Source organism: Astatotilapia calliptera, chromosome 8 (genome assembly GCF_964374335.1).
Source record: "Astatotilapia calliptera chromosome 8, fAstCal68.1, whole genome shotgun sequence".
NCBI lineage: Eukaryota > Metazoa > Chordata > Actinopteri > Cichliformes > Cichlidae > Astatotilapia > Astatotilapia calliptera.
In genome coordinates this window covers 24,360,540-24,387,087 of record NC_137429.1, presented here as the reverse complement: position 1 = coordinate 24,387,087, position 26,548 = coordinate 24,360,540, and the positions used below count along the sequence as shown (strand labels likewise).

General features: G+C 40.4%; 1 protein-coding gene across 1 annotated transcript in view; it reads left to right on the top strand.

Moving 5' to 3' along the window:
• The window catches only part of LOC113027659 (arf-GAP with dual PH domain-containing protein 1-like), a 37,045-nt gene extending 12,571 nt beyond the window's left edge, over positions 1-24,474 (top strand). The window contains exons 2-11 of the mRNA XM_026177323.2: positions 562-689; positions 6,503-6,594; positions 11,280-11,362; positions 16,155-16,267; positions 16,376-16,522; positions 20,923-21,006; positions 21,240-21,302; positions 22,900-22,971; positions 23,051-23,279; positions 23,462-24,474. Of these exons, the coding sequence (XP_026033108.1) occupies positions 562-689; positions 6,503-6,594; positions 11,280-11,362; positions 16,155-16,267; positions 16,376-16,522; positions 20,923-21,006; positions 21,240-21,302; positions 22,900-22,971; positions 23,051-23,279; positions 23,462-23,490 (1,040 nt within the window). The 3' untranslated portion in view covers positions 23,491-24,474. The remainder of the gene's footprint in view (positions 1-561; positions 690-6,502; positions 6,595-11,279; positions 11,363-16,154; positions 16,268-16,375; positions 16,523-20,922; positions 21,007-21,239; positions 21,303-22,899; positions 22,972-23,050; positions 23,280-23,461) is intronic.
• The last annotated feature ends 2,074 nt before the right edge of the window (positions 24,475-26,548 follow it).

Sequence of the window (26,548 nt, the reverse complement as noted above, 5' to 3'; positions counted from 1 at the left end):
TGGCTGACCACCCACAGATGCTGCTGCTGCTGCTGTTGTGCTGCGTTGCAGAGAGAGTGGTTTTTCTTCAGTTTTGCACATTCTCCCAGAGTCTTTATGTGTGTGCATTTGTGTGTCTGATGCAACTAGCTCGGTAACTAAGGTCTGATCAGATCTCAGGTGGTCTGCTTCCTGCCAGTAGGCTAAATAGGATTTCCCCAAAATCATATTTTGCAGCCCTGCTCTCCTTTATGAGCAGGAGCTCACTCAGCCACAGTCTGGTGTAATATTCGCTTCATTTACTTTGCCTCTGTAACCTCTTAACAGCGCTGGCATCAGCACCTTCAGTATTTATAGTCTGAACCTTGAGCTGCTGTTCTTTTTGTTAAAGCATCTTCATAACAAGACTTTTGCACCCCTCCTTTTTTGTTTGTCCTGTATCTTTCTCTCTGTATCGCGGTCTTGTCCTGCTTTCACAAATTTCAATTCCTCCTTTTCCCTCTCTCTCTTTTACCTTCATCATTTCTCTAATCCCCCCCCCCCCCGGCTCTCCCTTCTTCCCTTTCTCTGTCTCTCCTGCAGAACCAGACTGGGCGTCGCTGACTTTGGGTGTGTTTGTTTGCCAGGCCTGCTCGCTCCTTCACCGGAGCATCCCACACATCAGCCGAGTCAAGTCTGTCCAGGACACATGGGATGCCAGCGAGGTGGAGGTAGGGTGGGAATGTCAAAAATCTCCACATACCTTTAACCTCAGTCCACTTGCTGACATTTGATGACATTTGACATTTGAACAATAAAATGAATGTGAGACAAGGCTTCCACAGCATTGAATTCCTACACTCCTACATTTTGTGTCGAGAGAAAGAGATGGAGGACTAACGCCGCTGTTTTGCTAGCATACTGCTCGCACTACGCCTCCACAGCGTCAGATGGTTTGGGGTCACAGGCAAGCGACAACTACGATTTTCTCAAGAGAATACAGGAGGAGGTGTAGTCTGATCAGGTGTAACACACGGTGTTTATCAGGACAGCATCAAATATATTTTTTTAAATATGGCAATAAAACCAACTTTGCGATGCTATTAAATTACTGTGATGATAATGTCGTGAACAGAGCTTTAATTTAACATCAAATACAATCACCTCCTCTGTTGTGTGGAGTTCAATTCACTTTTATTTATATAGCACCAAATCACAACAACAGTTGCCACAAGGGGCTTTACACTGTAGGAGCCTCTAATAGTACAGAGAAAAAAGAAAAGAAAATCCCAACAATCAGACGACAACCTATGACGAAGCACTTGGCGAGAGTGAGAAGGAAAAACTCCCTTTTAACAGGAATAAACCAGGTTCAGGTAGCGGTGTAGAGCTAGAGATTAACAGTAACTATTGATTAATTGCAAAGTGGTGTATAAACACAGAGTGGAAAGAGGTGAGTGAAGAAGAAACACTCAGTGCATCCTGGGAAGCCCCTTAGCAGTATAGACCTATTGTAGTATAACTAAGGGACGGTCAGTGTCTCTAAAAGTAGAGAAGGTGTGTCTCCCAAATACAAACTGGGGGTTGGGGGGCATTTGAAAGCTGAAGGCTCTGCCTCCCATCCTGCTTTTAAATACCCGAGGAACCACAAGTAAACCCGCAGTCTGAGTCTGATTTGTCAGTTGGACATGGAGAAAGGTATCAGCTAAGCCATCAGCTGATGTGGGCAGACAGTGAGATCACCTGATATTCAGGGATTGCTAAACAACTAGCCTGTCCTCTGTCTGAAGGTAGCTAAATCTGCCAGCAACTTTGGAACTAGAGACTAGAGATTTAAACATTAATTGATTTTTATTTATTTTACAAACCTGGTGGAAAAAGCCATCCAGTGTCAATTCAAAAGGGAATGCAAAGGAAATGATTGTATTATTAATCATATAGTTTGTGAACTAATTATTTTAAAAATCCATTTTACAATCTCTTTGGTTAGACATAAATGGACAAACTTTTAGATGTGGATTGTTATGAAATTAGCTAAAGCTGATGTAAAATATTTTTGAGTCTTCTGCAACTGTAGAATAATATACACATGAAACACTATAATGTATCATACATACGAGTATTAGTTGTGAGAAAGTTGCTTTTAAAACCTATGAAAGCAACAACTGTAAACAATGGTCAAGTTGTAAAGTGAGCCACTCAGTTTAGTCGACTAGCTAACGAGGTAGCAGTATGTTTTTTTTCATCACCATTATTCATGGCAGCTACAGCTGAAATATTGCATAAACATAAGCTTTCATGCAATCTAAATGGATGCCTTATATTATTATTCATCTTTGTACAGTTGTCAAGAAAGTGGAAAATAGCCATAGAGACCAAAATTATTTTTGTAGCAGGCTGTGCTTTTAATATCTGTGGGGTCATTTTAGAACTAATGACCGTTTGGGGAACTTTAGACTTTCACACATGTGGCTTGGCTTCATGTTTTAGCACCGGAGATGGTTGTTTTTAGCAACTTGTAGCATCATAACTAAAGTGGTGGTGTTAACAGTTGTAGCAAACAGTCCCTTTTGTTAGGATTGTCTTTTGAGTCGCTCTTGCACTTGTTTTAGTAAAATGGCTCCTAGTTTTACATTTTGTGTGTTTTGAAATGTGTCATTCCTAAAATCGCACATACCTTTGAAGTCCACTAGTTAACACCATGACGATTGCAAAAGCAATGGAAACAAGACTATTTGCCAAATGGTTGTGAGTGTTTGCTGGAGGCTAATGGCAGTTGCTGGGAGAATGATTGCTAAAGCCCCTGTCACGTGGCCTAGAGACCAATCAGTGACCCCCCAAGCCACATGTCACTTGGCAACAATGTGTACTCCTCAACCAGTAAGCAAAACCCCCTTGTGTTTGCTTTGGTTGCTAGCTTATTGCTAAATCGACCATTTGCTTTCAAAGTTGTGCCTTTTGAAACATATTGGCCACTGCTGAGGTACAACTTTTACTTTGACAACAAACTTTCATTTCCAGTTTTTATCACACTTTTTCAAGTCGTATTATTGCTCGGCTAATAGGAACTATTAGTGCTGGGATTCTGCTAGCAACCAAAGAATTCACTAGGATATTGCTGGCAACTGATTTCAGCTGGCAGGAGCCAGCAACCTCCAGAAACCACTGCCAACCAGTGGGGGAATACATGATGTATCACTGGAGGTGATACAACCAGTGACTGTGTCACTTCCGCATGACATCACATGAGGAACCTGAATAGAAATCTATGGGAAAGCAGCTTTCTGTCTCGACTTCTGTAAAAACTTTCTTTATGAATTTATGGGCTCAGTCACTTTTGGGTCATACTGTGTTCCAAAAAGGGATATTATCCATGGTATGTTAGTTAGCAACGTGGAAAGGCAAGTCATTACCCAGTGAGCAAGCAGTTTCACAATCAGAATTGCTCTTCTTTGTTACATCCAGTTTTTTAAAACCAAGATGGCGGCGGTTCAAACGTTAATCTTTGCTGCCTATGGGTAACTTCAAGCCAAACAGTTTATTAACTCAGAGAAGTGAATAAACTATCAATGTTTTATATCAGCTGAGTTTAAATGTTTATATTTTGTTATGAGTCGATTGAAATAACTGCTAGAATTCTTAATTCTTCACGAATATGTGCAAATCCCAATATAAGCGTGCATATTTGATATGTGACTGTACCAAATACATTCAGACAAAAACAAAAACCATGGTAACTGAAGCTTAAGCATCACTATTGTTTCTATGGAAACAACCCAGTCAATGGACATGTGATATGGACTATGGATAATGTGACAGAATTAAAAAAATGAGGAGGAGCGATGTCATTTAAAGGAAAAGTGGTGGATTTTTGAAACCCAGGGCATCTCTGTCTGTTGACACATTCATTATATTTCTAGATTAGCCATAGTGTTTTTCTTCAGCATAGAACAAAATGCTGCATGATAAGAGTCAGAGTCTCATGTGGCTTGATACAGCCAGTATTGATCTTCCAATAATACTTAGATTTGCTGTGATGCCTGTGCCCTGATATGTGAATTCTAACCAGCTCCATAATTCTGACCTTCAGCCTAACTCTGACTTCCCAGTGGAAGGAGAATATCTCACCATATGGATCAATAAGCATTATTAGTAAAATAATAGTTTACTCTTTTCCCTTGTGTGCCTTGCGATCATGTCCCGGTCAGAATACATCTTCAAGGCATCCTAGTACCGCCCCTGCAAATGTGTAAACACAGAATGCATATTTGGACTTCTGTACTCTGCTGGGGATAAATAAAGTTGTCCGTGAATGAAACAGTGTTGTCGCTCAAAGACTGTCAGTCTGTGACAAAAAGGGACTCAGGGGGCGGTGATGTGAGTCACCAGGAAGGTTGAAGATGTGGGAGGACAGTAATTGGGATGTTATGGGGATTTGACTTAAGGGGTGAGCAGTGAGGGTGTTAGCAAGGAAAATGGAAGAAGAATACACAGGAAGGACAGAGCATTTGGATAAAACCAGAACAAAAGCACATTTATTGGCGGATGGGGGATACATTTGATTGAGGTACGGGAATACACGAGGGCTTTGTGACGTGCGTTTGGGTTAATATAATTGGGAGTGTTTTAGGATGATTTTGAGATCACTGTTGAGACCTCTGGAGCTCTGTTTTGGTCCCATACCAATAAAATGTCAGTAATCGGAGGAACCACAGCAGTATTCACTTTATTAACTGAACATGGCTTCTATTGGGATCAGTGGAAATGTGTCTGTGGTTGTGTTCAGCTAGGTGCTACAAATCACAAGGATATTACTTCATTTTGTTTTGGAATTATAATACCACATTAGGCTTTATTTACACCATGTACTAATGTTTAATCTGTATCTGGACACATTATCTTACCCTTGCTTTTAATGGCGTAACGGAGCAGGCTCAAAAATATAACATAAGACACCACATAATACACCAGAATCTCATTTTTAATTAAAGGCTGGTCATACACCGACAGAGCTAGCAATCCAGGCGAAGACCAAGAAAAAGTGCAGAAAAAAGTCCCGAAGGGTAACAATGAGGATATGAACAAGAAGCACAAGGAATACAACTCCAGGAAGAGAATATGAGGAATATAACTAGGAAACTGTCTAGAAAGCTTAACTTCCAAGACAATCTGGCATGTTACAGAGAGACAAAGAAGTATATATAGTAAAAGAGTATGTAACTGGTGAAAACTGATGTGAAAAAAGAACAAAGTAACTAGATACATACATCACTAAAAATGAGAAAATAAAATGGGAAGTGGCACAACAGAAACCCAAAACCATGACTCAAATATTGCATCTAAATGCAAATAAGTGAGGGGGCAGGCAAGCAGGATCAAGGGAAGCAGTCCTCCTTTGTGGGCTTTTGTCATTACTTGTACTAACTGGGGTCTCATAAGTTACCAGGATGAAGTCGAGCTGGAGCTTTCACCTTGCTTTGTGTGGCTGATTCAATCTCAGTTACACTTTATGCATTATGCACGTTCTTTTTTTTTTTATCCTTGCCCAGACTACACTGCACACTGCTGCATATTTATCAGTATATAAATTGAATCAGCTTTGCTATTTTTATGGATATGTATGTGCTTAAGCAGTTGGATCTATAATAAATTAGACTGTAGATAACGAGAAGTCATCCAGTCTCATGTGCTATTGCAGCGTTAACCATGTTATCATGAAGATTGGGTTTAGCCGTAACTGAAGGTCATGCTCCGCAGAAGCTTGAGACAGTTGCGAGCGGTTTTTTTTCAGCCGTCTGGTGGAGTTAAAAATTCACATGAAGGAGAGGAATACAGTGAATGGATGTGGTACAGAGGTGATTATACCAAATGACAGGAACAGCTGATTCAACATTGATTGATTTCATGTTCATTCAAGGTGCCAAATTCATCATTCGTCACATGAGCTGAATTTCAGTGGCTTTCTTTAGAAATCTGCTTCTATTTGACGTTCACAATAAAATGCCACAGTGCTGCATCATTCCCCAAAGTCCCTTAAAGGATAAGAAGAAGCGTACTGAGGGATTGTGCCAGCTGGATTGAGCTAAGGGATTATCCTAGGATGAAATGTACGACGGAGGGAACAAGGGCAGGAGGAAAATGTGTCCCAATGCAGTGTGGCCATTTCCATCCTTAATCCCATAAGAAAGCCAGAGCCTTATTGTCAAGTGAACAAGTTCTAACATACTTAAGGTTTTCTGTGCTATAGCCCACTGTTTTTAATCTAATTTAAAGTTAAATGTGAATTTTTTCTTCCTGTTATTATTGTTAATGATAGTAATAGGATTAAAACCAATATTACTGGTGCTGCTATTACTATAAATATAATAAACTTAATGCAGTTATCTCCCCAAGTAAAGTATAGCAAAATTATGGTTCATTAAAAACTGGGTAGATAAAATGTATCTGGTTTTCCATTTAACCTTGATATCTGAAATGCAGTATTAAATATTGAGCTGCGGACAGTGTTTTGATGACTAGGTTTTTCTTTCTGTTTTCCTTTCAGTTAATGGCTGCAATGGGAAACAGTGCAGCCAAGGCCAAATATGAGCAGAAGGTTCCGGCTTTCTACTATAGACCAACACACACTGACTGCAAGTAAGTACACCTTTCAAATTAATCTCAAAACACGAACACTAGAAAACACAGCCTTGTGTGTATAAAGTTTTTATAGTTGCATAACCAGTTTATGTCTAATGTTAAATTAGCTTATTCTTTTTTGTTAGCTAGCGGGTGACTGTGTGCTAGGACTGAGTGAACTGATGTTAGGCCCTTTCCTGTCAAAGGAACTTGTTTTTTCTGTGTGTCAGGACAGCAGGAACCACTATTTAGGACATTTCTTAGGGCTGTTTTGGTTTGTAGAAAAAAGTATATGTTCTGGGCTAAGTGGAGGCACAGGACACAGCCCTAAAACTACTAGACAAGGATGATTAGCTAAACCCAGAGAAGACAACACAAACAACTGCCATTTCTGTCCTCTTGATAACTACCAGTCTTATCTCCGTTGTCATTTAGTTGCCTACGTGGCAAAACCAAACCCATCTTGTTTCCCTCTATGCTTCCTGTAGTGTAAAGTCCACTTTTGTACATTTTCAAAGTTGAATACAGAATAATGTGTAATGAAAAGGTTGGGAAATCTACTTAATTATTATATTAGCTTTGCAAGTATTACATTCTTTCTTAAAGGCCTAATGAAGGTAGAGTGAACTAGTGCTTTCTGTACTTAAAGAAATCACAATGGCTGCTCTGAAAAGAGCAGAAGCAACAGCAACAAGTTATAAGAACATTCATAACAGCGACTTGGGTTTAGGCCAATTAATTCATTATGACTATACTTATGTGATTGTGTTCATTTGTGGTGCAAAGTTTTCTGATAGTAGCTGGTATGTGCATGTAATACACACAGAGCTAAACGTGCTGCTATACCTATTAGCTAGGCGCTAACGTCGGCCACCCTTTGGTGCTGGTCAGCTAATTGCAGTGTACTTTTATAGCATTTGAGCTAAAAAGAAGCTGCATGTTTGTTCAGGAAACAGCTGTAGATTGTGTATCATGTGTTATATCACGTGTTAATCACAGTGATCAGGAAGCATCACATTCTCTTATTTTTTGTGTGTATGAAAGGCCATGAAAAGCAGTGTGGTTTTGTTTGTGTTATTATTTTTACTGTAAATCTGCAGGGGTTTTATTCAGCATTTCTGAATATCCTGGAGGCTGTTATGTAGTACACATTGCACCAGCATGCGCTTTGAATCAGCCTCAAATAGTACTTGAGGTAGCAAGGCTTTCATTTCTTGGCATTTTAGGAGTGTTGTTCCATTTTTCTCCCTGTCTTCCAGTAAATTTAATGAAAAGAAACAACCAAGAGAATCCAAAAGACTGACAGAAAGCCTAGAACTAGAAGTGAGAGAAATACCCTTCTCAGTATCAGCTGTCTGTTTGTGCTCTCACCCAGTGTCATCATTGGGTGTCATTTGAAGAAAAATTTGCCAAGAATGTTTACCTCTAAATGTTGATAGAATAGTTAATGTATTTCCTCTGTGCAGAAAAAGAGATGGTGTGAGCCATTTAGAGCATGCTGGGGAGAGGGAGAGAAGGAAACGGGATGAGAGAGATTGTTGGCATGGCGATGAGCTGCCTTTTTGTTTGTTTTTTATCAGTGAGAAGGAAGAAGGTTTAAAAATGAGATTGCCACCTTTACATTAGGCTTTGGTATAAGGCTGTGATCAGGTTGCTTTGAGTTGCATTGCAATAGATATCTATGAGTGTTATATGAGTATAAGCTTAATGGATATTCCATTATTCTGTTTTATTGAGGATTAAGTAACAAATTTAAAGATGCAGCAGGGATGAATTAAGAAGTTTAAAAGTGCTGCCATGGCCATTGTAAAACTAAGGAAGAGGTTTATGAAAAAATAACATGTAAAGCACATTCTTGTAAAGGTACATGTCATACCCTCCTCCTATTCCGGGATATACTTCTATTGCTGTAAGCATTTTATTAATGATGATGATATTTGTGACATTTTTTTGATATGGCTTAGATTATTTAACAATTCAATTTTATTTTGACGGGAGACTGAAGCTGTCCGGAAGTTTCTTCTTCCTCCTTAGGCTGTCAGCAGAATTACAGTGACCATAAAAAGCCACTTAACTATATCTTATAATCAATTTGATGAGATATGATCAGTTTTTGTTTGGTCAGTAAAGCATAGAAACTGGTAAGCAACCATTTGTCAACCTCTGGTTAGTAGGGGAAAATGTGTATTCCCAATCTGGTTGGCAAGTGGTTTTGGGAAGTTGCTTGCTTTTGCTTGGGTGAAGTAGGTCCCAAAGAGGGTGCAGAGACAAAAACCTTTGTGTTGCTTTGGTTGTGCCCTACCACTAACATGCACACATTTCTAAAAGCTCAATTTTTGCTCTGAAGGCAAATGCTCTTATCGCTTGGTAGGCAATTTGCAAGTGGTTGCAGACCAGTCGTCATCATCTATTCAACTGTGGTCAGCTGTGGTAATCACTAATGACCAAAGAAGTGGCAAGAAGGTTTTTGGTGCTGCACATGGGTCTTACATATTTCATCACAGTATTCCACTATTTTAATCTCCTCTATGTGTTGGGAAAGCATACAGGTGACTGCATGGTTAAGTCAGAAAATTCAAGTTGGAAGCCAGGAGTTATGCATTTGGCATTTGTGAACTGCCAGGAGAACAAGTAAGAGAAGACCTTTGCCAGCTTGCTTGTTAGACAATAAGAAGATTCAAGTTTAAACACAAATGTCCTCAGAGTAGCAGTTTATCTTGGAGGTGAAAGCCAGTGACTGAAAAGTGAAGAATAAAACCATGTAGTGTGTCCAAGGTCTTTAGAACTGGGGACAATAGGGTGTTGCTGTTCCTTTGTAATTTCCCTCTATATATTCTGGCTTTGTCCTACAGACCGAAGACGTGTTGATTAGGTTAAGTAGTGATTCTAAATTGGCCATAGCTGTGAATGTGAGAGTGAGCCTGTATGCCTCTCTGTGTAAATTTGAGTCCACAATGAAAGCGATTCACAGTGACATGGTGATCAGAAATAGAAGAAAGTCAATCACATTCACTTCACATGACTATACAGGGAGTGCAGAATTATTAGGCAAGTTGTATTTTTGAGGAATAATTTTATTATTGAACAACAACCATGTTCTCAATGAACCCAAAAAACTCATTAATATCAAAGCTGAATGTTTTTGGAAGTAGTTTTTAGTTTGTTTTTAGTTTTATCTATTTTAGGGGGATATCTGTGTGTGCAGGTGACTATTACTGTGCAGAATTATTAGGCAACTTAACAAAAAACAAATATATACCCATTTCAATTATTTATTTTTACCAGTGAAACCAATATAACATCTCCACATTCACAAATATACATTTCTGACATTCAAAAACAAAACAAAAACAAATCAGCGACCAATATAGCCACCTTTCTTTGCAAGGACACTCAAAAGCCTGCCATCCATGGATTCTGTCAGTGTTTTGATCTGTTCACTAGGGCTGCCACAAACGATTATTTTGATAGTCGACTAGTCACCGATTATTTTTGCGATTAGTCGACTAATCAGATCATCATCCATTAGACGTAAAACTACAGCTTATTGCACCAGCAGCATCTGCTCTTATATAACTATCATTAGCTTACAGCTTTAAGCTTTTAAGGTGCTAACTAAAAATAAAGACAAGATGATAGTTTATTAAATTTTAATGAAATTTGCAGATTGTTTCGGTGAAGTTTAATAAACTCCTTGCTATCTAAAATATAACAGGACACTGGAGTATATTCTGGAGCATCTCACACTTCTGATAATCAGCTGTCTGCTTGACGTTTATTCAGCTGTGTAAAAACTATAACTTTAATCTCAGACAAACTGATTTACTCAGGAACAAATAAAATACTAAAAAAAAAAAGCCAAACAATAAAATTTTAAGTTATCTAAGTGACTCATATATATTTAACCTGAGTAGCGAAAGACGGCGGTGGGTTTGAAAACGATTTGCGGGGAGTCCGGTGTTCTCACGGCGCTAGTGAGCCTAGCCCCCGGCTAGCTAACGAGCTAGTGGGTAACAGACGTCTCCGAAAACGTCGGAGCGCTTTTGAAAATATGTGGTGTCCTGATAAACTGAGCAGATATTTGAGGTTTACACAGCTACATTCTCGCCTGAAAATATGTTAAACGTTTATTTTGTGACCCAGAAAGAATAATAAGAGTAACATTAAAACTAACTAGCTGCCGCCATTGTTGGAAACTGCGCTGGGCCGCGCTATGAATTCTGGGACACAGCTGCTTCTTCTTCTTCTTCTTCTTCGGGGTTTAACGGCAGCTGGCATCCTTGTACATGCAATGCTGCCATCTTCTGTTTCAGTCCGTTATTACACTCTTAAATCCTGCCACTTATTCCTGCGTCTTTTGTGATCGTACAAAGTTTCAAACGACGCGTCGACTATTAAATCAGTCGTCGACGATTTTGATAGTCGACGTAATCGTGACTAGTCGACAAATCGTGGCAGCCCTAGTGTGAAATAATTTGATTTTGGCAGTCAAGGGTCAAGGTCACTGTGTTTAAATATGTCTGTCTTCATTTCTATGAGGTCATGCTGTAAGCAAAGTAAGACTCCTGAGCAGTAAAAAGTAACAGTGTGTACGTCTAACTGACAAAGAAAGAAATCATTTTAAGTTTGTGTACATCAGAGCAATTGATGATGAGTGTGCAATTCACATAAAAGCTAACTGTGTGTTTTCATCGTGTCTCCAGACTGCTGAGAGAGCAGTGGATCAGAGCCAAGTACGAAAGGAACGAGTTTGAATTTATCGAGAAGCAAGAGCCATACTCTGCAGGTACGTGCATACTGATAAGGAAGGCTTTGTATAAAAGTCCTCATCAATCTATATGTTCCTACACATCACTGTAACTGCTGGCTTTTTTCCTTTTTTTTTGCCTGTAAAAGATGAAAACACTTGCAGTATTCCAAAGTCAGAAACAGAAACTGAGGAATTGGTTTCAGTTCAGATCTTTTGACCCGGTGATGACCGAAAACAAGAGCAAAATAAGACAGCATCAGGCAGGACTGAATAATTAATAATCGCCTACGCACTGCAATGGCTTTATCCCAGCAATGTAAGAAACAGTGTTAGAGGAGCAGTTTGACATTTTAGGAAATTGCACACTTGCTTAGAGTTAGATAAAAGGATTGACGCGGCTCATGTGTTTACGGTAAATATGAAGCCACTGCTGAGAGACCCCTAAAGCCCACTAATCAGCACATCCTGTTTGTTTAATCTGCATGTCCACTGGTTGCCTGGAAACCTCACGGAGATGGCGAGACTCAAAAATGAAAAAGCCTATTTCCAAAATCAAAATATTCCTTCAACGCGTCTTTCAAAAAAATATTAAAATGTCACGTCATGTTTATGAGTTGAAAACAGCTCATCCCTGTTGGGGAGGAGGTCTTCAGATAACGTCCGACTGCTCAACTGTCTCTTCATATCCATCCACCACAACAGTAGAAGCACTGGGCAATAGTACTCGAGAACAGACAAAGACTGTATGTAAAAGATGCATGTACCATAATCATTATGATACTGCTTGTGGTTTCTGGAGCTAAAGCGGCATTCATAAACTGGATGGGTTCAATTCACAGGCATTCAACTCATTTCAATTAAATTTTATTTATACAGCACCAAATCAGAACAACAGTCACATCAAGGCGCTTTATATTGTAATGTAGGCCCTATAAGAATTGCATGCCTGATAATTAGTGCTTAGTATCAGACCAATAAAATTCCAGCTTTACTCACCAAAGCTGTAACACAAACTCCTCGGACAGCCTGGCACTCACAGTAAGCCATATTATTTATCAGTTCATCCATCCAAAGAAACTGGGGATGATAGCTATAAAGCTAGACTTACTGGCAGGCTGATATTATTTGCTAATATCGATCAGCAATAATTTGCTGATATAGCTACATTTATAAAAGTCGGTAAGTGAACATTTAAATGTAAAGAGGAGAGAGAGAAACACCCTTCAGCCATGTTATGACGGATGACGTTGCATAGTTTGTCCATTAGAGGGCGCAACGTAACTTTCCTGCTGGTGAACATGTGTTTGAAACAACACAAACACAACAATCAGCTGATCCAAGCAGAGTCAGGCAGAGCGTAAAGGATAAAATAAATAGCTACACATAACAAATGTTAAGAAAATATGTTTATATTTCATTTGTCTAAAAGAAAAAAAATATCAGCTGACATGTTGGAATGTCAGATGGTTAAATCATCAAATATCAGTATTTATCTTAAAATTCGTATATTATCCTATATATTATGCATCATCTTTTATTGCTTTTATTATACTTTAACTATAGAGAAAAAAACCTTTTTGTAAGAGGCTGTAAATATTTGAATTTTATTATTTCGTAATCAGCCTCAAGTGGCCATTTAGAGGAACTGCAGTTTTTGGTAATTCTGTACAAGAAGCATTTTGGCGCATGGATACAAAACACATGAACTCTGACTTGGTTGGGGACGTGGGTTAAAGTACTTTGTGTGTTACCTCTAATGTCTTCACATTTAAATGTATATAGCCACTTTTAGGCTTTTTGTAGCAGTAAATGTGCTCGCTCAAGCTAGAACTACATAAGATGAACACATCTATGCTCAAGCAAGCATACCTCAAAAAGAGACTGCAAAGTGGCCGGTCTGCTGTGGTGCCAGGCTTGCACTGTTTACTCTTCGATAAGCAAAACCTTGAAAAACTCTTTGGGTAAACATTTCCCCGTGGATGCCAGTAGCACAAATTCAATTACCCTGAAACATCCATTGACGACTCTCAGACAATTATTTTCATCCTTCTCCTCCTAAATGGTTGTGGTATATGTTTGCGGTTAAAAGCATATTCGTGCAATGACATTGTAATTGTCACTGCTGGTGAATGGAACTGCCATTAAAAGGAGTATGCTTGCTTGTGTGTGTGTGTGTGTGTGTGTGTGTGTGTGTGTGTGTGTGTGTGTGTGTGTGTGTGTGTGTGTGTGTGTGTGTATGGAGGCTGAGGGTAGAGTACTAGTATACATTTCACATCTTGATGAAGATGGTGCTTTCTGATTGGCTTGCAGTGACCTCACCCTCACACACTCAAACGCAAATACACACACACACAACAGAGTGTAATGATATGAGTCATTCTGTCATCTCTATTTGTGCCTTTGTGGTAACGTCATCACTCATTTTGAGGTGCATGTACATAAATATATGTGTGTGTTTGTGTGTTTGTGTGTGTTTGAGATTGACTTTATGCAGTAACCTGGAATGCACAGTGACCAACATTGATCTAATATGCAAAGAAGAGGAGGAGAAAAAAAAGGTCAGAGAAGGAGGCGAGGGTGGGGACAAGGAGGGCTATTGATTGGTGAGGTAACGCCAGTGTAGGTGGATGTTTCATGCCGGAAAGTCACAGACGGAAAGACATACACACACACACACACACACACACACACACACACACACACACACACACACACACACACACGCATATATGGAGCAGAATGAGTGCAGAAGATGAATAGATAGAAGACAGGTAATCAATGGCTGCTAATAAAAAGAATAGAAAAGACAGCAGTAAAGTAAAGAAATGTGAGTGAATATGAAAATGACTCCTCAAGCTTTTTAACTGTAAAGCTGCAGTTCATAATTTTATGTAAGCTTATTTTTTTATATTAGCAGTGGTATTTGCCTTTTGTTTATGTCATAAAACTATGTTGTAATAGTTATCGCTGACCTCTGCTTTTCAGTTTATTTTACCAGCAGCCGTCATCTTTTTGTTTATTTTTTTTCGGTTGTGACGGACCATGTTTGGTTTTATTTATAGGTGGCATTTATGCTTCCACCCAAAAAAATGCTGGCGAATAAAATCAACCGCTAAAACTAAACTGTGTATGTGAAAATTGTTTCATTTTAAAAAACATTGATTTATCCAGAAACGCTACCACTGCGGCGATATTGAGGTTTTTCAGTTACCCACTGAAACCTTTCCTGGAAATGGAGAAGCTTTTGACACACTGCGGTGTTTTCATTGGCCTCTTCATAGCTTAACAAATGAAACTACCTGTGTGATTAAATAGTCGTGTAAGTGCAGGTGAAACAATCCTCATACAGATGAGGACAGAATTCGACTGCAGTTGTTACTTGTAGTTCTCAACGAGCCCATTTCTCTTTGGTGAATCTCTCGACTTCCTCCAAATTTGGTGGTGTTCCAAGATGGACCTTGGTCTTTAGTTCATCCCACAGATTTTCAATAGCATTCAAGTCCGGCCTTTGTGCAGACCAGTCAGTAACGCTTACTTTGGTTCTTCACCAGGAGTGTTTGTTCACGTATATTTTGGGTCATTGCCATGTTGGAAGATCCAGACCCAGTTTTTCTGCTTACTGCTTTAGGTTGTACACCTCTTCCTTTTTCTCTCCAAACATAAGCAGCATCTTTGTGGCCAGAGAGTTTCAGTTTAGTTTCATCCGATCAGACGAACTTGCAGTATGCATCCAGGTTGTGGAATGAAGTTCTTGGTTCAGCCTCTGAGTCTATACAGGTTCTGTACAGGGTTGTGGTGATTGTCCTGTCCTCTACAATTCCTATTTGGCTGAGTCCTTCACTCGTGTCCTGGCAGTTGCTCTGGGGTCTTTAGTCACATCTCTCGCTACTTTTCTTTCTAGTCTTTGAAGTCTTGTTTCCTACCTCTGCGAGGGTTGTTCTGTACTCTGTGACTGTCTTTGAATTTCTTGATATTACTTCTCTTTCCAGTTCTTGACACTTTAAAACACTTTGAAACACTCTAATCATTTTGTATGTTCATCTTCTGCTTTGTGACCATCAACAAAGTCTAAACTGATTGCTTTTGTTTTCGGCATGATGCTGTCTCAGCTTTAAAGAAAATGCTATGCTGAAAATCCCTTGCTCTTTTATAAAAGCACTTGGGAAATTTTTGACAAATTCGAATTTCATTGAAATTTCTAAACTTTATTTAGCGTAACCCCCTCTCTTTATTTGTCCTCCCCAGTGTAGGGATTTCAGTTTCATCTTGAATGTAAATTAGTCGCTTCTTTGGAGGACTACCCGGTTATGCTTCCTATAATTTTAACTCGCAAAAATAGATCCAGACAAAAAAACACATCAGAGCTCGACAGAAATAGAAGATAAAAGCAAGAAGAAGAGGCAGTGTGAGTCAGAGGGGTTTACTGAAATAGACCAAAGGAGAAGAAGAAAACATAACAGGGCTACAAATAGTGCGGCATGTCATTAACATGGGAAAGCATGTTCTATGTACAGAAACAATAAAAACCGTCTGCGCTGACTCACGCTGTTTTTTTACCCCCTCCCCTGTTTGTTTCTTCCCGCTCTGCTGTGTTTTCTCGCTCTTGCACGCCGTCTCCTTTTCCTCGCTGTCTGCATAAATGAGATTTCAAACGATCTTTGATTTCAGCTTAACTGAAGTATCATCTGACACCAACCAGTTACAATATCTCCCCATCACTGTTGTAAACGTCTCCTCTGTTTGATCTCCTGTCTCCTATAAAGGCTTTATGGTACCAGCTCCCCTACTACACACACACACATTTATTTCTTTTTTTCTTTCTACCCAGGGTACCGAGAGGGGTTTCTATGGAAACGAGGAAGAGACAACGGTCAGTTTCTCAGCAGAAAGTTTGTCCTGTCAGAGAGGGAGGGAGCGCTGAAATACTTCAACAAGCAGGATGTAAGAAACACGATACAGCCAATAGCAGAATTTCTCTTTGGTGCACAGCAGCCATACTGAGGAATGTGAGACTTTTACAATTCATTGTTTACCCCTGCTCCTGTCAAGGCCAGAGATCCCAAGGCAATAATGAAAATAGAAACCCTCAATGCCACCTTCCAGCCTGCCAAGATTGGCAACCCCTGCGGACTGCAGATCACCTACCTGAAAGACAACAGCACAAGGAACATCTTTGTTTACCACAGCGACGCCAAGGTACGCATGTGCATGTATTACACACATTTCTGCACAAGTAACTCCAAATTACTATGTACACTAAAATGACGGGCTTCTGCTTCTCACGCGCAGAGCTTTAAAAATAGCACAGAGGAGATCTGTGGCCTCAAAAGATGACTCTGATGGCAGAGTGCAGACTTTAATTTGAGGACACTATGCCTTAGATTATGAACAAAGCACAATACTGTGCAAAAGTCTTTGCCCTCCATCATTTCTTTATATTTTGCTAAGAATCTGGAAAATAGGGAGTTTGTACAATTCTAACAAGCTTGAAAGTCTCCACCACAGCCTGGAGTGTCTTAGGCAGCTTTCTTTCAGTCTTCAGGAACAGTTCTCCACGCTTCTCCAAGGACATTTAAAGCTTCTTTGTTTTTTAGCTTTTATTGGAGAGAAGACAGAAAACCTGGGAGAAAGACCAGAAGGAGAAGGCCTTGGGGCAAATTTAAACCAGGCTTCTGCATCAACATTAATTCAGTTTAAATAAAGTGAATTGTACAACATGTTCTCATCCAAATCGTTGGTGTGGTTCGCGTTTGGAGGCATGACAGCCTTTGAAATAATAATAATAATAATAATTAATAAATAAATAAATAAATAATAATAATAATACATTTTATTTGAAAGTGCCAAGACATCCAAGAACACTTAACAATAGAATAAAACACATAATAGAACAATGACAGAAGAAAAATAAGAAAACAAGAGCACAAGATAACGTACACAAACAACAGGTTCACAGTGAATATGCAGAGTTGAAAAGATGGGTTTTGAGTAGGGATTTAAAATGGAGGAGAGAATCAAGGTTTCTTATACAGTGGAACCCCAACTTACCAAATTAATTCGTTCCCGAGGGTCTTTCATAAGTCGAAGCACCCATCGCGCCTTTTGAGTGAACGATAGGCTAATTGCTAACGGCAACAACAATACGTCGTTTAAGTGGAACAGCGAAGCGCAAGTACAAAAGCCACGGGGTTGTCACATGATTCGGACGGCATTGTAGGCATTCTAGGCTCAGCCAATCAGAGCCAGCAGATTTCATAACACGGGCATTTTGCCGTAACACGGGCAGAAATATTGCCGTTCAGTGCCTTCGTAACTTGAATTTTTCGGGGGTATTCGTAAGTCGGCGTTCCACTGTACCTGGGGTAGAGAGTTCCACAGCCTGGGAGCAGAGCAGCTGAAGGCCCTGCTTACCATGACGGTGAGGCGGAAAGAAGGCACAGCAAGCTGAACAGAAGACGAGGGTCAAAGTGAGCGGGCAGAAGAGAGGTAGGGAGAAGCGAGGTTATGAAGGACCTTGAAGGTGACCAGAAGAAGTTTGTACACTATCTGGAATTTCACACGGAGGCAGTGAAGTTCCTGGAGAACAGGGGTGATGAATGAATTTGTACATGTACCTTTGTTTTGCGTTCTGATCATGAATCACTTTGGAAAACACTATCTGATAGGGTTAAGGTTAGGGTTAGGGCTCGGACTGGAATGGACGGCTGGAGCCTCTGCTCCAAGCATGTGTTACCGCCTCAAACGCCATTCTATTGGATTCAATTGACAATCCGGAGCGTCTCATAGTAACGCGAAATGTACCCTTCCGCGTCCTTATGAGACGCCTCGGGCTGTGATAAATCGTCAGTATGTTACGCGTTGGGAATGAGAATTCTCTGGACCTTTATTTATATAGATCCAAATCACAACAGCAGGCACCTTAAGGTGTTTTATATGGTAAGGTAAAGGCAGTATGTGGGTCACCTGCACAGCCCAATGAGCAAAACCAGGACACAACGTTCATAGACTGGTCATCTTCTGAACATAGTGTTTTAGGTTTGCCACTTCTTCTTTTGTCCATTTTTCTTAAAGCCACACCATGATGAGATATTCCAAGTTTTCAGCGAATTGCTTTTTGAGAATCATCATCTTGGTTTAATTATACTATTTTATATTTGTCCCATTGTGTTATCTTTGCCATTTTTCAGATTTTTTAACAAATTCTGCACTGTAGTGACGGGCTGCTGGAAACAAAGTGTCTAAAAATACAATTAGTTCTTTGCTAAGCTGTCTGTTCTGTGTCGAAAGAACACTCGTGCGTTTCCTTGAGCTTTGCTTTTTATGCTTGCATGATTCATAAGTCAGTGTTAAGTGGCTTAACAACAACAACAACAAAATATTGCGCTGAAAACATTCACACCACTTTTTAAAAATTGCAATAATGTTTACCTCCTTGGAAGCAAAATGTAAAGAAATTAGGGGCAAATCTAGACTTGTGCACAGTCCTGGAAGCAGCCAGTTGTTCAAAAACCAGGATGCTATATTAAGATGAAAATAGCTGTGATCGCTACAGTTTTGCCTGTTATCACGAAATGAATTAAATCAGTCAGAATGCACTGAGTGCGCTCCACCTGCTAGGCTTATTAACCTTAATTAAAACACAAGCATTTACATCAAATTAAATCTTAACTTTTAACTGTTATTTTAATATGATTTGATACTGAAATGATGACAACAGTAAGCTCCTGCACATATTTATGGGATTTCAGACCTAGTGAGAGAAAAACGTGAAGAGGCCTCAAGTCCTGGGGAGTAATGAATCATTCTAGTTGTGAAATCATGTTTTGTCTGGTTGGTCTGGCTATAGCTGCTTACAGACACCAGCGCTGAAGCTAGTGCTGGATTAGCCAGTTGTTATACCAAAGGTGATGAAATATGCCAGTTGTAATACAAAATCAAAGCCATGTTCTTAGACAAAAGCGTCGAGTGTCAACTTCCTAAAATGCAGCCACACCTGTTGCTTGATTGAGGGTCAGAACATTTGAATCTGACTCTGAGTAAATGTTAAGGACATGCAAATAGTGAGTAATGTTTGCAGGCTCTCTTAGGTTAGGCCAGTTCATTGTTATTAAGGTGCAGGGTGTGTTCACAGGTGTTGTAGCCCTTCCGCTCCCAGAGGTAACGGATCAGTCCAATAAAGCTCCTGACAGGCATTTTTCTTCTCATAAAAGTAAATGGATGGATGATAATGTCTGCACACACTAACCCGCCCCTCCGCCCAACACCCACACCCTGATCTGCCACTGCTGCTGGTCATATAGATATCATTTGGAAAAACTGTAAAATATCGGCACTGAGCATATTCTGTGACTCCTGCTTCCTCTATATACAGTTATCCAGTGGTTAGAGCATTTTAAATGTTTTTGTTTGTATGACCAACAGTAGGCCTTCACCGGCCACTTTATTACGCACACATTAGAAGGACTTTTGCCTTAATTCCTAATGGGGTAGATTCATCTAGTCCTGCAAACATTCCTCAGTGATTTTGTTTCATGCTAACATGACAGCATCACACAGCGTTTGCACGCAGTGATGTAACTCTCCTGCTCCACCACATCCCAAAGGTGCTGGCTTGAGATCTGGTGACTGTTGAGACCATTAGAGTCCAGTGAACTCAGTGTCACGTTCAAAGAACCAGTTTGAGATGATTTGAGCTTTTTAACATGAAAGCAGCCATCAGAAGATGGCAACACTGAGGTCAAGGGATGGACGTGGTTAGCAGAAATTCTCAAATGGACTGTGGCATTTAAATGATGCTCAGCTGGTACTAAAGGGCCTAAAGTGTGCTATTACAGGACCATCACCAGCCTGAACCGTTGATACAATAATGAGCAGCTGAACAAGTATACCTAATAAAGTGGCTGTGAATGTGTAAGATAGTGATAGAGCTCTTAGACACTGCAGTAAATATGGTATCGTAAGCTATGGTTGCCCAGTGATCAAGCTACACGCTGAAAGATACAAACAAACACCGTTAGCTTACTGAACAACACAAACAACCATATCTGACATCTTATAGCCCTGCTATGTGTAAGATAAGCTGTCCATCATTACACTTCCTCCCTGAATACAATTCTGCACTTCAACCTTTAAACTGACGGTGTGTGTTCCTGAGAGTTTTACACTGCTGAGCCTCACGTTGCTGCTACGTTACTGGGATTTGGGGCTGAAGCAGAATTAGAGGGAGACATAATCAAAGCTGAACAGATGAAAGAGAAGAAACGGAGAGGTTTTAAAGCCATTTGGTGGAGTAAGAATGACAAAGGGTGCACTGCTCCCTCTGCTGGTGCATTAGAGTTCCTGCCTGCTGTCACAGGAAGGGTTCACTGGGTTCATTCAGCATCCCTGTCACTCTCACGTTTTGTAGCGGATTTATCGACAGCGCTGCAGCTTCCACGCAGCAACGCACGCCTTGGAATTCATTCTGCTGTGTGTGACAGATACCTTCATCCAAAATCTGTTTTATTTACTCAGAACAGAAATGACGGATTAGAATGAATAAGATATGAAGTGTGGCAGGGCATGGTTCCACTGAGAGAGCTTTTTGTCCTTTGCAGGAGATGGTCGACTGGTTCAATGCTATCAGAGCTGCCAGGTTCCACTACCTGCAGGTTGCCTTCCCGGGAGCGAGTGACGAAGAGGTGAGGATGGTGTGATTTAAGCATGCGCATCACTGTTACTGAGCTTATAGTTTCAAAAAATAAACAGCATTCTCAGAGGTGTCTGTTCATGATGCTTTTCTACTGCATGGCAGTCTTGACGCCTCTGATCCCACTGCACATGTCCATGCTGAAATAAGGGCAGTTTTTAATATTTCATGCATGCTTTTTCTTTTGTCTTTACATGATTCTCTTTTGTCTATTTGCTGCTCCAGCTGGTGCCCAAACTGACCCGAAGCTTTATGAAGGAAGGCTTTATGGAGAAAACGGGTCCGAAGGTTGGTGCTGTAGTCATCCCTCTATAGTGAACTAAGGATGATAGTATCAGTTACACCTGAGTTTCAGTGTTCAGGTGACCTAAATATGGCCAAAGTGTCTCCAGGTTCAGAGTAGTGCATTGGTTCCTAATCCTTTAGCCTCCTGGTTTCTTCTGCTGGAATTATTTTTAAGGTTATGGAGGCTCAAGGGAGTAAATCTGTTCAGAATTCTGCAATAAAAAAAGTAAACATTAGCGATTACAATTATTGTTCTTCTTTCTCATTCTGTGAACCATTACAACCATAAACCAGACTGACCTAATTAAGTCTGAGTAATGCCTAAAGCTAAGGCTAGCTGTGTTGTAAATTGTAATTAATTATTTAAGAAAATATGTAAGTTTGAAAATGCAGTAGTGAAAGTGATGGAACAAATGCAGATTTCATTAACTGTATATAAAAGATGGGCGTAATTTGTCAGTCTGAAAATGAAAGGGAGTTAAAATGCATTCTTTCTAATGACCAGCAGGGGGCGACTCCTCTGATCATAGCATATATTATAAATATTAAAAAAATACTTATTAATGTTGTCAGGTGAAGCTGGAATTTTGACTTTCATTAAAACCTGACCCGATAAGTGAAGGGTGCTTGAGGCTAAGAAACTTAGGGACAGTGTACACTCATAGGCTAGCTACTTGTCAATTATAAAATCGAGTCACCCAAAAATCAAACCGGGAACATTGTTTACAAAATAAGCTTCATGTTGTATCCAAAAAGATTTGGAGCTTTATTGCTTGGTTCTCCCATTTGGATTTAGGTTGCTCCAAAAACACGCTAGTGCACTCTCTCATGCCACTCACCCTACTGACTACACCTGCTATTGTTGGATTAAGTTTCTCTCCAGTATTTCTTTTATTGAAACAAACACGGTATTAATTGCCTTTGGTGTTCTTATCCCTTGTTGCCAAAGCTGTGTAGACCCAGTTTTTTGTAGTCACTTCCTGTTGACCATTAGAAAGAATGGCTTTCACTTTTTCAGACCAGGAAGCTCCATCCATCCTTTGTATACAGTCTATAGGTTGCAAGAAGAAGTATGGCTGTGTAGGAGTCATCTGCTCGCTCAATTTATTTTCTCAAATAGTCTCAGATACTAGTTTGGTTTAATACAGCATGATGGTGACTTTGTTAAAGTGAAACAAACGACGAATCAGAATATGATTTAGGGCGTGGCTACTTTGTGATTGATGCTGCAGCATTTTTCAGTTTCTCAGTAAGACCCAACAATTGTTAATGACATCTTGACGTCTGATTCCACAAAACGGTACTTGACAGCCTAATAGTTCGAGTCACAGTGGCTATGTAATCTTTTATATACAGTATGTATTATAAAAGCTAAAAACGAAAGAAGAAATTCTGGAATTTTGGAGCTTTTTTCTCCCTAGTGGTAAAATTATGATTGTTTTTCTTTACCTGTATTGGAAGCAGTTTCTTTGAGTTTAGGGAGGAGTGAGTATTGCAAGTTACAACAAAACTTCATCTTCATGTCTTATGATAAGTGACAAAAATGTGCATTTGTCTCCCTCCTTTCAACAAATGTACTGTCTGTCTTACTCTGCGTTAGCACACTGAGGGCTTCAAGAAGAGGTGGTTTACGATGGATGACAGGCGGCTCATGTATTTCAAAGACCCTCTGGTAAGAAGAGCCCTGCATCGACCCAACCTTTTGATTTGCTTCATTTGTGGCTTGCTTAGTTTGTCTTTCTGTCCCTCAGGATGCCTACGCCCGCGGGGAGGTGTTCATCGGCAGCAAGGAGAACAGCTACACTGTCCTGGCTGGCTTGCCTCCGTCCACACAGGGCTACCACTGGAACCACGGCATCACCATCGTCACGCCAGACAGGAAGTTCCTCTTTGCCTGTGAGACCGAGGCCGAGCAACAGGACTGGATAGCCGCTTTCCAGAGGGTCATAAATCGACCAATGAGGCCACAGGAGTATGCAGGTCATTAAGTAAAACATTAGAGTCCTAAAATTTTTTTTTTTTTTTTTTTTGCATGTTTTGTTGTGGGGGAAAGGGAATGTGTAAAGCTTTAAAATCCTACCATAATATACGGACTATAAGCAAAACACGAAAAAAAAATGAATTTCCTGTTACTGAAAGTCGTTTTCTCTGTGTCCCTGCAGTGGAGGCCCATTTCAAACACAAGCCTTGAAATCTGCTGGAAACCAAGCGCTCAACTGGACCAGCCCGGTCTGATTCAGATCAGAGACGGCCCCAGCGTGCGACCACTGACCATGGCTAGAAGAGGCGGGGTGGGTCTTATGGGTCACGAGGGGTTTTAGGGATGGGCCGAGATGGGAAAACACGAAGAAAGGAAAGGAAACACCGGCAGGACTCCAGTCTGTCTCGTGTAGGAAGCCTAAAACTCTAACGGGACTCGAGGCCCCTCATGGGGTGATCCAAGGCCAAAGGGTAGATGATGTCATCACTCTTGCGCTTACCAACCTTGTGTTGTACATTATCACATCAGAAACCCTTTCCTCTCCTCTCCTCAGCCATGTGGACCCTTCCCCTTGCAACAAGCTCCTCCTCCCCCTTCCCACCCAGAATTTTTTGTCTTGTGAATGGTTCATTCTGTCTGTAATCTAATGTAATTATGTAATCTAGAGTCATTTCACTGGTTGCTTAACAAAGACAATGCATTGTTAATTTATTGAATGTACAGTTTTGATGACAGTGGCTTATTCTGTGTGCGTGCGACGTTTTTCATTGAGGACACTGTGAGGTTGAACCTCCCGCACTAAAACCCTGGTAAACCTGAAATCTGCAAAGTGCTGTTAACAACAAATATGCATACGAAACACACAAACATACACACAACAATCTCTCAGTGAGCACCTCTGCTGTTTCGGCAGCACGAGGTGGCATATCTGCATCCAGGCAGGGTTACCTTTCAAACCTCAATCTGACAGATGTTCTCTTATTTATTTGTACTGTTGAACATACTGAGTCATCGTAGACGGTTATCGCTGCTTTCCAGGATTGTAATGTGACAGGATTGTAATTTATATGACACTTCTACAGACGTTTCGTTTAATCTTTGCATCTTGTTTTAAAGACACATGGTTGTGTTGATCCTTAAATCACAGTGATAGTTTGTTTCATTATAAAATCAATACAAAGGATCCTGAAATGAGCTGCCGGTGTTTTGGATTGTCCTCCGTGTTCCCTCTTCTCTGTTGTCTTTCAACAGTTTTCCACACACTGATCCATCTGCTGTTGCTTTCAAGTAACCTTGAATCCTGATTGGTGCACAAAAGTCTAAACTAAACCATGACTGACAGCAATACACAAATACACCTGTTGAAAGTACTGTCTTTTTGAGCATGGCTGCCAGTGCGCCCCAATTCTTCCACTAGGTGGAGCTCTTTTATCACCCCGCCACTGCTCACAGGGCGATGTGAATCATGTGCGAGCATGTGGGGGACATTAATGTAAACTGAAGCAGTTTGTACAAACAGATGGCAAAAAAAATAGACTGACACTTTAGTCCAGAAGGATACTACACTGCTGGGAAATTACTGAAAGAGAGTTAGAGATCCATTCTCTTAACTTACAGACAAAACATACAAAGTCCACATCGTGAACAGCTACTGGACCTTCTTGCTCTGAGGCAGCAGTGTTAACCACTGTCAGAGTGAGAGGTAGTTTTATATTGAAATCGACACATCCTTATGTGTCTCTGGTGTCACAGGTAAAATATAATAATATAATCATATATTCTCTGACCGCTTGGAAAATGGTTGCAGAAGGTTGCTGGCTGTCATTCAGTGAAAACTTTCTGCTTTGGTTATTAGTCACAGTTGCCCATAGTTTGCATGGAAGACCCTTACTTATCTGCAAACACAAACACAATGCTAGCCAATCCTTTTTAGAATTAAAAAATGTGTCGTGCAAACCAGAGAGCATTCAAAGTAACGTTTACTTTAAAGCCAGACGGTCTTTGTTTCTGGCTTATGACACACTTTTTAGAGTTTCACTAGCTCCTGTGTATTTCCGTGCTAACTGTGGCAATCTGTTAGCAGCCAAAATAATCAGCAACCAGGCGGGAAATGCACATTTTTTTCCTTGCAACCAGTGGTTGCACTGATATGTGTGAATATATAGGAATCGATTTCAGAGCAACTACCACCAACCTCCAGCAACCACTTGCCAACCGGTCAGGGAGCACAACAATTTTCTTATAGTTGCGAGATGGTTGTCGACTGTTCTCTAGGCTGGTGTGTGACTTGGACTTCATTTACTTGACCCCAGACTGTTACACATCTGAAACAGTGGAACACTTAATATCATATGGTTACTGATCACATGACTACAAAATCAAAACTGATTATTCGATTGGTAAAAGCTTGAGTGACATTTTTAATTGATGACATATTTAATTAAAATCATTAGAAGCTCAAACGCTATTTGAGAGTTAGCCTAGTTTTTGAGTTCCCAATTTGAAAAAATGATACAAAGAGGTAGAAGCCTTAAAAAAATAACCTTGAAAGTTATTGAGTAGGAAAGTCAATTTCTGGTGTTGTTTTTTTCCACTATTTTTTTTTCTGGAGAACTTCAGAAATCCCAGCTTCACAGTTGCCATCGAATGCAACACTATACCCAGAGCCAAGGGTGGTGTGAATATGCTCATGTCTCTCTTAGTGAGAAAGCAAAATGTCATAATTCCCCTCATGTGGACCTACTTAAGACATATACTCATCACAGGGATCACTGAATGAAATGATAGATGTTCAGTTCCCTCCTTTAAACTCAAATAAACAGCCTGAATTTTCAAGTGACATGTTAGAAGCTCAGTTTGTTTTACAGTGGATGGGGCTCACTGGTCAGCAGCAAATGGAGCTTGGCATGTGTGAAGTTGCACACTCACCACAGAATAAAGACTTAACTGAAGGTCTGTTGGTGCAAATGTCACCTGATGATCTCGCCACTCTTCCACAAACGTCCGCACGTTGGCTCCAGGGCCGTACGCACATGTGAATAAATCAATGTCTCTTCTGTCTGGCGCCCTTGTTGTCGTTGGCACCTGGGTTGTCACGGTAAACTGCTGAGACAGGGAGCCACTGAGCTGCAGCAGCCGGCTCAGACCCACACAGGAAGTGTTTAAAAACGGGTGTGTTTGTCCTAAAGATACCACGGTCACTGAGTGGCTGGAACATGTGGCAAACATTCATTCTCAGTGAACCTGCGGCTTCACAGCACTGCAGTCC